Genomic DNA, 13,965 nt, shown 5'->3' with positions numbered 1-13,965 from the left:
ATCATTATTACTTTAGTTTCTTCATTGTAAAGTTGTCTTGTTTATTGTATAGCCTACTTGTTGGTGTCTCAGACGACCCGAACCTTAATAATAATCCCACACTTAAGTCACAGACAATACTTCTACTAGTTGACTGGACGGACACACAGCAGGATACTGACACAGTCCGCAGTGATCGGGAATGCGTTTTGGGGGGGCTGGATACACCGCGAACCAGCCCCTACTGTTGTCGATCACAAATACTAATGCCAAGTTCACGTGCAATCGGAGTTATCGGAAATACCTAGTTCCGACTGGGAAGATTCACTTGAATAACCTTAAAAATTGGAATTACAAGTGTGAAACGGAGAATATGTTGTTGCCAATCTATTGGCTTATGAATTGTTGCGATTTGAAAAGAACTTGAACACAATCATGTCGGAGTTACGACTGCCCATTGTCCAGTGTCCCAGGAGAATATGAAGCCAGCATAATACAGCATTAAAGTGATAGTCGCTACTAGGAAACTGACATTTCTGACTCGCTAACTTGATAGACACCGTAATAACCATAATGAATCGGCCTTGGAAGAGCCATAAGTGTCAACAAACAAAATTCATTATTTTACATGAACCTGCTTAACTTGTATTAAATGCATTATGAAGAAAATTGTGATTTAGGCTCCACGAAATATGAAATGCGTTATGAAGAATAACCTGTACTGTTGCCTTCACGAAAAAAAGGGGCCTTTCTGACTACAAGTGCACCAGTATCCCAAAGGATTAAGCGAAATCAAACATAGAAAACAGCAGTGGCATTAATAAAAATGTTTTTCCAACGGATTAAGTCGCACATAAATGTATGTCTTTTCTCACAAATTCTGATCAGAAAGTCTCCTCAGAAAAATCGAAAACAGTATATATAGCAATACAAACACCTTTTATAAAACGGGATAAAATAAATACAACATTAAGGTATATTCATAACGTTCATTAATGAAAAAAAAATTGAAATATAGGCTATCGTGCTTAAATTCTTGTCTTTTCTCACGAATTAAGCCACAAAACAACATGCTGAAATACATTATGTACATGCACGAATTGAATGTGAGATTGTGTTGTCAAATTGGCCTGAACCGGTTTTGAGTGACCATTTACAATTTATTTACAATAAATTTACAGAATAATAGCAAACCACTCAATTCAATTGGGCACACGTCAATTCACGGGAGACTGCCAGGGTTGGGTCACTAACCTTGATTTACAGAACAGTGATGATTAATGGCCCATCTCAGGTTCCTATACAACAATGGGTTGATGACTGTCCATCTGTGGAGCATTCTAGAAGGCCTGGGCTGATCCAGAAAGCTGGTTGCGTGTCTGGTACTTCCCTACTTAGTCTGTTAATTTGGGAGGTAAAGATTGCCTATTGACAAGATTGAAACGGTGTCTGTTTCCTTACATCAGTGTTTCCCAACTCCAGTCCCCCAACAGCACACATCGTTGTTGTAGCTCCACGTGGAAAAAGTACCCACTTGTCAAACTTGAGTAAAAGTAAAGATACCTTAATATGAAACGACTCAAGTATAAGTGAATGTCACCCGGTAAAATACTACTTGAGTAAAAGTCTAAAAGTAAATGGTTTAAAATATACTTAAATATCTGAAGTAAATGTAATTGCTAAAATATACTTAGGTATCAAAAGTAAAAAGTAAAGCAAACCAGATGGCACCTTTGTGTTGTTCTTTATTAATTTACAGATGGCCAGGGACACACTCCAACACTCAGACATCATTTATAAACGAAGCATGGGTTTAGTGAGTCGGCCCGATCAGATGCAGTAGGGATGTTCTCTTGATAAGTGTGAATTAAACAATTGTCGTGTCCTGATAAGCATTCAAAATGTAAAGAATAGTTTTGGGTATCAGGGAAAATGTACGGAGTAAAAAGTACATCATTTTCTTTAGGAATGTAGTGAAGTAAAAGTAAAAACCTTAATTTAATTAGGCATATCAATTAAGAACAAATTCATCTTTACAATGACGGCCAAACCCGGACGACGCTGGGCCAATTGTGCGATACCCTATGGGACTCCCAATCACGGCCGGTTGAGATACAGCCTGGATTCGAATCAAGGTGTCTGTAGTGACGCCTCAAGCACTGAGCTGCAGTGCCTTAGACCGCTGCGCCACTCGGAAGCCCAAGAAAAGTCCAGATAACCCCAAAACTACTTAATTAGTACTTTCAAGTATTTCACTAAAGTACTTTACGCCAATGGGCGAGACATAGACAGAGCTGTAGGTGGTTTCGACCAGGGGACAATGGTGCTCGTTGGCGGCTTGGGCCCCGGTGGCCCCGCAGAGAGGGCAGACATACAGCCGCAGGTACGGGCACATCATGTCCCCATCCTGGCCCGTTGTGTTTGCAGAAGCTGCAGAACTTGCGCTCAGGTGATGGCACCTCCTCCGGTGTGTTTCTCCCACTCTGGCCCCAGGTGCCAGCGGGGGATTTGGACGCTGCTGTAGGGGGCTCGGGACCCTCGGTGCTGCTCGGCCATAAAGGAGCGTCTTCGTGCAAGAGGTCGATTTCTGAATCCAGAGGTTCCATTTCGTGCCATAAGGGTGGTGTCGCCACAGGTGTTATCGGTGACAGCAAGGCTCGCGGCCGAAACTCTTCAAATTCCACCATGGTCGAGCATACGCCGGAGTCATGACCCTCAACGGTTGACGGTTCTGAGGTGAAGTTTTCTAACTTCATCTCCCGCACTAGGTCAGCCAGCTTCAAGTAGTCCCGCCACGGTTCGAAACTCTTGTTTTCGGACTCCGTGTAAGGCGGTAGGTCTATGAGTTGACAAATCATAGCGTTCATTCTCACACTTGTATATTTTATAGCCCAAAAGACTAGTGTCTGATAACGATCAGAATGTACCAGAATAAAGAATGCTGGGTCTAAACTGACAACTCAACTGAAGGCAAATTTGACAACGTTCACGTTTTAACCTGTCGGTGTTTTGTTAAACAGCCAATCAGATGGCGTTGTGCGGAGTCCGTGGCACTTTACAAAGCCAATCAAATGGTTTCAAACTGACAACTGCTAAATTGGCCATTTTAGAAGATCAACTGTTTGGGATACAATTTTACACCTCAACAATATTAAAAACTTCAAATATAACTGTTTAATCTATTCTATGTTCTAAATTGATAGGACTTGTAATTCTTAGTTATAGGAAGCTGTTTGATAATAGCCTATTTTAATAAGAAAATATCAGTAAAATAACTGTTAAAATTCAAAACTGCTTTTTAAAATGTTTATTTTATTTAACTGAAACAGACAATATTATAAAACATACAATGGAAACTACATAATTAGCCATCCTACTGAAATGACCAGTCAGGACGGGGACGGGAGTTGGGGGAGTCGGGGTTTGGAGAGAGGGATGGGGACGGAGGGGAATACCGGGATTGGAGGAATGGGGAGATGGAGGAATTTAGTTACAGTCAAATAAATACACACGCAACAATCTACACAAAAGTCCATCTGTTATCATATAAGATCAATGATTACCTCATTCACCGATATTGATTTTCCCTTTGGGGTGATTAATAAAGTTACGTTGAAATCCATCGAATTGAAGAAAGACGGCAAAAAAGGAAGAATTGAAACAGTTTAGTAACGAGGTCTGCGTCTTAAATGACTCCACATTCCCATCCCAAGTATCAACCCAGATTTGAACTGAAAGTGTGTGAAGTTATATGGGCCCAACGTTATAATGATAATGCAGGTCTATAAATCACATTTTATTGTGTCACATACACATATTTATCAGATGTTATTGTGGGTGTAGTGAAATGCTTGTGTACCTAGCTCCAACAGTGCAGTAGTATCTAACTATTCACAACAATACACACAAATCTAAAATTAAAATAATGGAATGAAGAAATATATAAATATTATGCTGAGCAATGTCGGAGTGGCATTGACTAAAATACAGTAGAATAGAATATAGTATATACATATGAGATGAGTAAAGCAGCATGTAAACATTATTAAAGTGATTAATGTTCCATTATTAAAGTAGCCAGTGATTCCATGTCTGTGTATATAGTGCAGCAGCCTCTAACGTGCAGGGTTGAATTGGCATAAAAAGCTACCACCCGGTTTAAGGGTGGACAGTTTAAGGGTTATTTTCTTCTCCTCTGCCTTTCCCAATGCTGAGGACATCAGTTTGGAACAGTATGTGGTTACTGTGTTTTGTAGAATGTGTTATAAATAAATCATTACTAAGGTGAATCTTTGGTTATTGTACATCTCCTCATCTCAGTCGTGGCTCTATGAAACATGTTGCTTTTATAACTAACCAGTCTAAAAAGATTCCCAGCATAAAGACCACCTTTACAACTAAGATCTAAAGTCCACCTGTAGACAATGCCCTATATAGTGCACTACTTTAGACCACAGCCCTATATTGTGCACTACTTTAGACCACAGGCCTATATAGTGCACTACTTTAGACCACAGCCCTATATTGTGCACTACCAGCATAGCATAGGAGAGCTAGGAACACAAGCATTTTGCTACACCCGCAATAACATCTGCTAAATATGTGTATGTGACCAATAACATCTGCTAAATATGTGTATGTGACCAATAACATCTGCTAAATATGTGTATGTGACCAATACATTTTGAATTATTTGATTTGCCGAACAGGGCAGAAAGTAACCTCCCTTGCAGCCGATTGTGTTGACGAGCTGGAACGCGCTCTGTATTACATTGGGTTGAAAGTTGCGGATGCACAGCACTGATCTTGGGTCAGTTTTACATTATTTTCTGGTCGGCTTGGGGAGAGAAAGCTCATCCTAGTTAAGTTACTACACTACCGTTCAAAAGTTTGGGGTCATTTAGAAATGTCCTTGTTTTTGAAAGGAAAGCACATGTTAATATAACATCAAATTGATCAGACACCCGCAATAACATCTGCTAAATATGTGTATGTGACCAATAACATTTGCTAAATATGTGTATGTGACCAATAAAATGTAATTTATTTGATTTGCGAACAAGGCCGAAAGTAACCTCCCCTGCAGCCGATTGTGTTGACGAGCTGGAACGCGCTCTGTATTACATTGGGTTGAAAGTTGCCGATGTACAGCACTGATCTTGGGTCAGATTTCAATTATTTTCTGGTCGGCTTGGGGAGAGAAAGCTGATCCTAGTTAAGTTACTACACTACCGTTCAAAAGTTTGGGGTCAATTCGAAATGTCCTTGTTTTTGAAAGGAAAGCACATTTTTTTTGTCCGTTAAAATAACATCAAATTGTAGACATTGATAATTATAGAGCATTGGTTAAATGAGGACATTCATAATATGGAAGAGTGGAGCGGTAGACTGAAAGAACTGTATTTAATGGAAAAGATCCCCTACAACATAAAACTGCAGACAGATTTAGTCTACTTGAAAAGGATGGGAACCGCTCGTTGTAAATAATATTGTGTAGACACGACTCAGTCTCAAAGCAACCAAACATTTGATAATTGTATATATATATATATATTATTTTATTATTATTACTTTAGTTTCTTCGTTGTAAAGTTATCTTGTTTATTGTATAGCCTACTTGTTGGTGTCTCAGACGACCCGAACCTTAATAATAATCCCACACTTACGTCACAGACAATAATTCTACTAGTTGACTGGACGGACACACAGCAGGATACTGACACTCAGTCCGCAGTGGTCGGGAATGCGTTTTGGGCTGGACACACCGCGAACCAGCCCCTACTGTTGTCGATCACGAATACTAACGCCACGTTCACGTGCAAATGGAGTTATCGGAAATACCTAGTTCCGATTGGGAAGTTTCACTTGAATAACCCTAAAAATTGGAATTACAACGGGAAACATTGAAAATGTTGTTGTCAATCTATTGGTTAATGAATTGTTCCGACTTGAAAAGAACTTGACCATAATCATGTCGGAGTTACGACTTCCCATTGTCCAGTGTCCCAGGAGAATATGAAGCCAGCATTATACACCATTCATGTGAATAGTCAGTACTTGGAAACTGACATTTCTGACTCGCTAACATGATTGACACCGTAATAATCATAATGAATCGGCCTTGGAAGAGCCATAAGTGTCAACCAACAAAATTCATTATTTTACATTAACCTGTTTAACTTGTATTAAATGCATTATGAAGAAAATTGTGATTTAGGCTCCACGAAATATGAAATGCGTTATGAAGAATATCGTGTACTGTTGCCTTCACGAAAAAAAGGGCTTTTCTGACTACAAGTGCACCAGTTTCCCAAAGTATTAAGCGAAATCAAACATAGAAAAAAGCAGTGGCATTAATAAAAATGTTTTTCCCACGGATTAAGTCGCACATAAATGTATGTCTTTTCTCACAAATTCTGATCAGAAAGTCTCCTCAGAAAAATCGAAAACAGTATATATAGCAATACAAACACCTTTTATAAAACGGGATTAAATAAATACAACATTAAGGTATATTCATAACGTTCATTAATGAAGAAAAAATAGAAATATAGGCTATCGTGTTTAAATTCTTGTCTTTTCTCACGAATTAAGCCACAAAACAACATGCTGAAATACATTATGTACATGCACGAATTGAATGTGAGATTGTGTTGTCAAATTGGCCTGAACCGGTTTTGAGTGACCATTTACAATTTATTTACAATAAATTTACAGAATAATAGCAAACCACTCAATTTAATTTGTGCACACGTCAATTCACGGGAGACTGCCAGGGTTGGGTCACTAACCTTGATTTACAGAACAGTGATGATTAATGGCCCATCTCAGGTTCCTATACAACAATGGGTTGATGACTGTCCATCTGTGGAGCATTCTAGAAGGACTGGGCTGATCCAGAAAGCTGGTTGTGTGTCTTCTACCGCCCTACTTAGTCTGTTAATTTGGGAGGTAAAGATTGCCTATTGACAAGATTGAAACGGTATCTGTTTCCTTACATCAGTGTTTCCCAACTCCAGTCCCCCAACAGCACACATCGTTGTTGTAGCTCCACGTGGAAAAAGTACCCACTTGTCAAACTTGAGTAAAAGTAAAGATACCTTATTATGAAATGACTCAAGTATAAGTGAATGTCACCCGGTAAAATACTACTTGAGTAAAAGTCTAAAAGTAAATGGTTTAAAATATACTTAAATATCTAAAGTAAATGTAATTGATAAAATATACTTAGGTATCAAAAGTAAAAAGTAAAGCAAACCAGATGGCACCTTTGTGTTGTTCTTTATTAATTTACAGATGGCCAGGGACACACTCCAACACTCAGACATCATTTATAAACGAAGCATGTGTTTAGTGAGTCGGCCCGATCAGATGCAGTAGGGATGTTCTCTTGATAAGTGTGTGAATTAAACAATTGTCGTGTCCTGATAAGCATTCAAAATGTAAAGAATAGTTTTGGGTATCAGGGAAAATGTACGGAGTAAAAAGTACATAATTTTCTTTAGGAATGTAGTGAAGTGAAAGTAAAAACCTTCATTTAATTAGGCATATCAATTATGAACAAATTCATCTTTACAATGACGGCCAAACCCGGACGACGCTGGGCCAATTGTGCGATACCCTATGGGACTCCCAATCACGGCCGGTTGAGATACAGCCTGGATTCGAATCAAGGTGTCTGTAGTGACGCCTCAAGCACTGAGCTGCAGTGCCTTAGACCGCTGCGCCACTCGGAAGCCCAAGTAAAGGACAGATACCCCAAAACTACTTAAGTAGTACTTTCAAGTATTTCACTAAAGTACTTTACACCAATGGACGTGACATAGACAGAGCTGTAGGTGGTTTCGACCAGGGGACAATGGTGCCTGTTGGCGGCTTGGGCCCCGGTGGCCCCGCAGAGAGGGCAGTCATACAGCCGCAGGTACGGGCACATCATGTTCCCATCCTGGTCCTTGAGGCTGTGGGACCCATACACAGACTCAGACTCCCCGTTGTATTTGCAGAAGCCGCAGAACTTGCGCTCAGGTGATGGCACCTCCTCCGGTGTGTTTCTCCCACTCTGGCCCCAGGTGCCAGCGGGGGATCTGGACGCTGCTGTAGGGGGCTCGGGACCCTCGGTGCTGCTCGGCCATAAAGGAGCGTCTTCGTGCAAGAGGTCGATTTCTGAATCCAGGGGTTCCATTTCGTGCCATAGGGGTGGTGTCGCCACAGGTGTTATCGGTGACAGCAAGGCTCGCGGCCGAAACTCTTCAAATTCCACCATGGTCGAGCATACGCCAGAGTCATGACCCTCAACGGTTGACGGTTCTTTGGTGAAGTTTCCTAACTTCATCTCCCGCACTAGGTCAGCCAGCTTCAAGTAGTCCCGCCACGGTTCGAAACTCTTGTTTTCGGACTCCGTGTAAGGCGGTAGGTCTATGAGTTGACAAATCATAGCGTTCATTCTCACACTTGTATTTTTTATATCCAAACAGACTAGTGTCTGATAACGATCAGAATGTACCAGAATAAAGAACGCTGGGTCTCAACTGACAACTCAACTGAAGGCAAATTTGACAACGTTCACGTTTTAACCTGTCAGTGTTTTGTTAAACAGCCAATCAGATGGCGTAGTGCGGAGTCCGTGGCACTTGACAAAGCCAATCAAATGGTTTCAAACTGACAACAGCTAAATTGGTATTTTTAGAAGATCAACTATTTGGGATACAATTTTACACCTCAACAATATTAAAAACTTCAAATATAACTGTTTAATCTATTCTATGTTCTAAATTGATAGGACTTGTAATTCTTAGTTATAGGAAGCTGTTTGATAATAGCTTATTTTAATAAGAAAATATCAGTAAAATAACTGTTAAAATTCAAAACTGCTTTTTAAAATATTTATATTATTTCACCTTTATTTAACCAGATAAGCCAGTTGAGAACAAGTTCTCATTTACAACTGCGACCTGGCCAAGATAAAGCAAAGCAGTGCGACACAAACAACACCACAGAGTTACACGTGGAATAAACAAGCGTACAGTCAATAACACAATAGAAAAAAGTCTATATACAGTGAACTTCCTTGCTGTTCACTATGCTTCGACGTCCTTGCTGTTCACTATGCTTCGACGTCCTTGCTGTTCACTACGACCAAAACGATTTTAATACACAATGGAAATGACAAAGGAACAACAACTGAAACAGACAATATTATAAAACATACAATGGAAACTACACTAACAGCCATCCTACTGAAATGACCAGTCCAGGCAGGGACGGGGACGGGAGTTGGGGGAGTCGGGGTTTGGAGAGAGGGATGGTGGCGGAGGGGAATACCGGGATTAGAGGAATGGGGAGATGGAGGAATTTCGTTACAGTCAAATAAATACACACGCAACAATCTACACAAAAGTCCATCTGTTATCATATAAGATCAATGATTACCTCAATCACCAATAATGATTTTCCCTTTGGGGTGATTAATAAAGTTACGTTGAAATCCATCGAATTGAAGAAAGACTGCAAAGAAGGAAGGATTTAAACAGTTTAGTAACGAGGTCTGCGTCTTAAATGACTCTCCATTACCATCCCAAGTATCAACCCAGATTTGAACTGAAAGTGTGTGAAGTTATATGGGCCCAACGTTATAATAATAATGCAGGTCTGCAAATCACATTTTATTGTGTCACATACACATATTTATCAGATGTTATTGTGGGTGTAGTGAAATGCTTGTGTTCCTAGCTCTCCTATGCTATGCTGGTAGTGCACAATATAGGCCTGTGGTCTAAAGTAGTGCACAATATAGGCCTGTGGTCTAAAGTAGTGCACTATATAGGGCATTGTCTACAGGTGGACTTTAGATCTTAGTGGTAAAGGTGGTCTTTATGCTGGGAATCTTTTTAGACTGGTTAGTTATAAAAGCAACATGTTTCATAGAGCCACGACTGAGATGAGGAGATGTACAATAACCAAAGATTCACCTTAGTAATGATTTATTTATAACACATTCTACAAAACACAGTAACCACATACTGTTCCAAACTGATGTCCTCAGCATTAGGAAAGGCAGAGGAGAAGAAAATAACCCTTAAACTGTCCACCCTTAAACCGGGTGGTAGCTTTTTATGCCAATTCAAACCTGCACGTTAGAGGCTGCTGCACTATATACACATAAATACACACGCATCAATCTACACAAAAGGCCATCTGTTATCATATAAGATCAATGATTACCTCAATCACCAATAATGATTTTCCCTTTGGGATGATTAATAAAGTTACGTTGAAATCCATCGAATTGAAGAAAGACGGCAAAGAAGGAAGGATTTAAACAGTTTAGTAACGAGGTCTGCGTCTTAAATGACACCACATTACCATCCCAAGTATCAACCCAGATTTGAACTGAAAGTGTGTGAAGTTATATGGGCCCAACGTTATAATGATAATGCAGGTCTATAAATCACATTTTATTGTGTCACATACACATATTTATCAGATGTTATTGTGGGTGTAGTGAAATGCTTGTGTACCTAGCTCCAACAGTGCAGTAGTATCTAACTATTCACAACAATACACACAAATCTAAAATTAAAATAATGGAATGAAGAAATATAGAAATATTATGCTGAGCAATGTCGGAGTGTCTGTGTATATAGTGCAGCAGCCTCTAACGTGCAGGGTTGAACTGGCATAAAAAGCTACCACCCGGTTTAAGGGTGGACAGTTTAAGGGTTATTTTCTTCTCCTCTGTCTTTCCTAATGCTGAGGACATCAGTTTGGAACAGTATGTGGTTACTGTGTTTTGTAGAATGTGTTATAAATAAATCATTACTAAGGTGAATCTTTGGTTATTGTACATCTCCTCATCTCAGTCGTGGCTCTATGAAACATGTTGCTTTTACAACTAACCAGTCTAAAAAGATTCCCAGCATAAAGATCACCTTTACCACTAAGATCTAAAGTCTACCTGTAGACAATGCCCTATATAGTGCACTACTTTAGACCACAGGCCTATATAGTGCACTACTTTAGACCATAGCCCTATATAGTGCACTACTTTAGACCACAGGCCTATATCGTGCACTACTTTAGACCATAGCCCTATATCGTGCACTACTTTAGACCACAGGCCTACATAGTGCACTACTTTAGACGACAACCCTATTTAGTGCACTACTTTAGACCACAGGCCTATATCGTGCACTACTTTAGACCACAGCCCTATATAGTGCACTACTTTAGACCACAGCCCTATTTAGTGCACTAATTTAGACCACAGCCTTATATAGTGCACTACTTTTCACCACAGCCCTATGGCCCCTGATCAAAGTAGGGCACTATTTAGGAAACACAATGCAATTAAGGACACAAACATGATGTGCAGACAGGGACACCCGCTTTGAGGATAACACAGTGCCACCAACGCGGTCGCTACCAAGGACTGTGTGCTCTCCTTCTCCGTGGCCGACTTGAGCAAGACATTTAACCATGTTAACCCTCGCAAGGTTGCCGGGCCAGACGGCATCTCACCTTTTTAGGGACACCTCGCTGATAATTAAGACACACAGGAGTAGCCAATGCAGATACTATTGTTATTATTATAGAACACATGCTTAATAATAAACAAACATACTATTTAAACATAAGGTTCTGTAAAGTGAGATTAGATTTAACGTTAAAGTCGTATACAGCCAATCAAATGACATCACATTTTATTAGTCACATCGTCACATTAACCAACTAGGCAGTTTAAGAAATATAGTTTAGAAAATATTTACTAAAGAAAGTAAACAATAAAAAGTAACACAATAAAATAACAATAAGGAGGCTATATACAGGGGGTACCGGTACCGAGTCAATGCCCGGGGTACAGGTTAGTCCAGGTAATCTGTACATTTAGGTAGGGGTAAAGTGTCTATTCATTGATAATCAACAGCAAGTAGCAGAAGTGTAAAAACAAAGGGGGGGGGGGGGGGGGGGGGGGGGTATGAATGTAAATACTCCGGGTGGCCACGTGATTAATTGTTCAGACTCCGGGTCGAAGCTGTTATTAAGGAACCTTTTGTACCTAGACTTGGCGCTCTGGTATCGCTTGCCGTGCAGTGGCAGAGAGAGGAGTCTATGATTTGGATGACTTCAACCATTTGTTGGGCCTTCCTCTCCAATCTAAGTAGCATACACGTTGGAAAGTAAAAAAACAAGAAACCACCCTTCTAGATCTATTAAAATACAAGTATAACACTAAAATAGTAGCTAGCACGGTAAATGAGACATACAAAGTAGCTCTGCACACCACGTCATAAAACAGAAGTTGTCTTCTTGTCAATAGTAATGTTCTGATAATAGTTCTTTTAGGACCGTAGACTTGCAGATGTACAGTTAGATTAGAGCATGTCGTTTTAAAATAAGAGTCAGGAAAACAAGTCTCAAAACAAGACAACTTTTTTTTCCCTCCCCAAAGTAGCAGGGAGAAACGTGGATAAACGTCTAATTCTGCAGTGAGAGTTTGTTGATAAGGGCGGTTTATTAGTCGACACAGTATTAGAGGTTGGGAGGTTTTACAAAATCTCACAGCAACATCTAAAGACGCAGTTAGTTTGGTCACAGACAGACAGATTTACACTTTAAAGTAAAAACAGAAAACTCAAAGCCACAATGTGTTGTAAAGAACAAGTGAACGGGCAAATAATCACAAACCACACGTTATAAACAAATAGAAATAAGTGAAAAAAAGTTGAAAACACACGAGAAAAAGTAAAGGCAATAAATAAAATCACACGACTAACAGGCTATTAAATAGTTTACAAACTAGTCAGTCTGTTCCAAACGACGTCTAAGCTAAATATCCTCTCGTAAATCCTCTTACAACTGTCCGCATCCAGTGTGTTAGAGACGCTAAAGGAAGTCGCCAACACACCAGCAGTCTCTTCAGCGCTTCTCTAGCTCTGGTCCCACTCATCTCGCAACCATAAGTTGACTATGTTAGTAGGTCTAGAGGGTAGCGCAGTAACGGCCTGGACCAGAGCTAGCGCTTCTATCACTTGACATAGACCGACCTGTAGGTGGTGTCCACCCGGGGACAGAAGCGCTTGGTGTGGGCTTGGGCCCCGGTGGCCCCGCAGAGAGGGCAGATATACTGCCGCAGGTACGGGCACACCACGTCCCCATCCTGGTCCTTGAGACTGTGTGACCCAAACACAGACTCTGACTCCCCGTTGTGTTTGCAGAAGCTGCAGAACTTGCGCTCAGGCGATGGCACCTCCTCCGGCGTCTTGGAGCGGGTCGCCTTCTTCCTCTCCCTCTGGCCCCGGGTGCCCACGGAGGGTCTGGACGCTGCTGTAGGGGGCTCGGGACCCTCGGCGCTGCTCCGCCATAAAGGAGCGTCTTCGTGCAAGAGGTCGATTTCTGAATCCAGGGGTTCCATTTCGTGCCATAGGGGTGGTGTCGCCACAGGTGTTATCGGTGACAGCAAGGCTCGCGGCAGAAACTCTTCAAATTCCACCATGGTCGAGCATATCCCGGAGTCATGACCCTCAACGGTTGACGTTTCTGAGGTGAAGTTTCCTAACTTCATCTCCCGCACTAGGTCAGCCAGCTTCAAGTAGTCCCGCCACGGTTCGAAACTCTTGTTTTCGGACTCCATGTAAGGCGGTAGGTCTTGGAGTTGACAAATCATAGCGTTCATTCTCACATTTGTATTTTTTATATCCCAACAGACTAGTTAGTGTCTGATAACGATCAGAATGTACCAGAATAAAGAACGCGGTGTCTAAACTTCTGAACAGTGCGATGTGTTCAATTAATTGACAACTCAACTGAAGGCTTGACAACATGCACCTTTGGGCTTGTCCGTGTTTTGGAAAGCAGCCAATCAGATGGTGTCGAGCGCGAGCAGTGCGGAGTCCGTGGCACGCGACAACAGCCAATCAAATGGTTTCAAACTGACAACTGATAAATTGGTCATTTTAGAAGATCAACTATTTGGGATACAATTTTACT

General features: G+C 40.9%; 2 protein-coding genes and 1 pseudogene across 2 annotated transcripts; all 3 read right to left on the bottom strand.

Moving 5' to 3' along the window:
* Window positions 1-2,175: 2,175 nt before the first annotated feature.
* Window positions 2,176-2,846, bottom strand: LOC129839293 (nanos homolog 3-like; annotated as a pseudogene).
* Window positions 2,847-5,607: 2,761 nt separating this feature from the next.
* LOC129839234 (nanos homolog 3-like) lies at window positions 5,608-8,422 on the bottom strand. The gene is made up of 2 exons (XM_055906546.1): window positions 7,787-8,422; window positions 5,608-5,622 (listed from the first exon to the last, which is right to left on the bottom strand). Exons 1-2 carry the CDS (start codon window positions 8,420-8,422, stop codon window positions 5,608-5,610), a joined length of 651 nt encoding a protein of 216 aa, XP_055762521.1.
* A 4,581-nt stretch (window positions 8,423-13,003) lies between these two features.
* LOC129840001 (nanos homolog 3-like) lies at window positions 13,004-13,651 on the bottom strand. The gene has a single exon (XM_055907779.1). The coding sequence runs from the start codon at window positions 13,649-13,651 to the stop codon at window positions 13,004-13,006; it is 648 nt and encodes a 215-aa protein (XP_055763754.1).
* Window positions 13,652-13,965: the final 314 nt, after the last annotated feature.

Source organism: Salvelinus fontinalis, chromosome 40, assembly GCF_029448725.1.
Source record: "Salvelinus fontinalis isolate EN_2023a chromosome 40, ASM2944872v1, whole genome shotgun sequence".
NCBI lineage: Eukaryota > Metazoa > Chordata > Actinopteri > Salmoniformes > Salmonidae > Salvelinus > Salvelinus fontinalis.
Note: the sequence above shows the minus strand (reverse complement) of the source record. Positions and strands in the feature narration are given on the sequence as shown.

Bases quoted from the DNA above. Each gene is read 5' to 3' on its own strand.
- LOC129839234 (XM_055906546.1), bottom strand. From the start codon at position 8,422: ATGAACGCTATGATTTGTCAACTCATAGACCTACCGCCTTACACGGAG.
- LOC129840001 (XM_055907779.1), bottom strand. From the start codon at position 13,651: ATGAACGCTATGATTTGTCAACTCCAAGACCTACCGCCTTACATGGAG.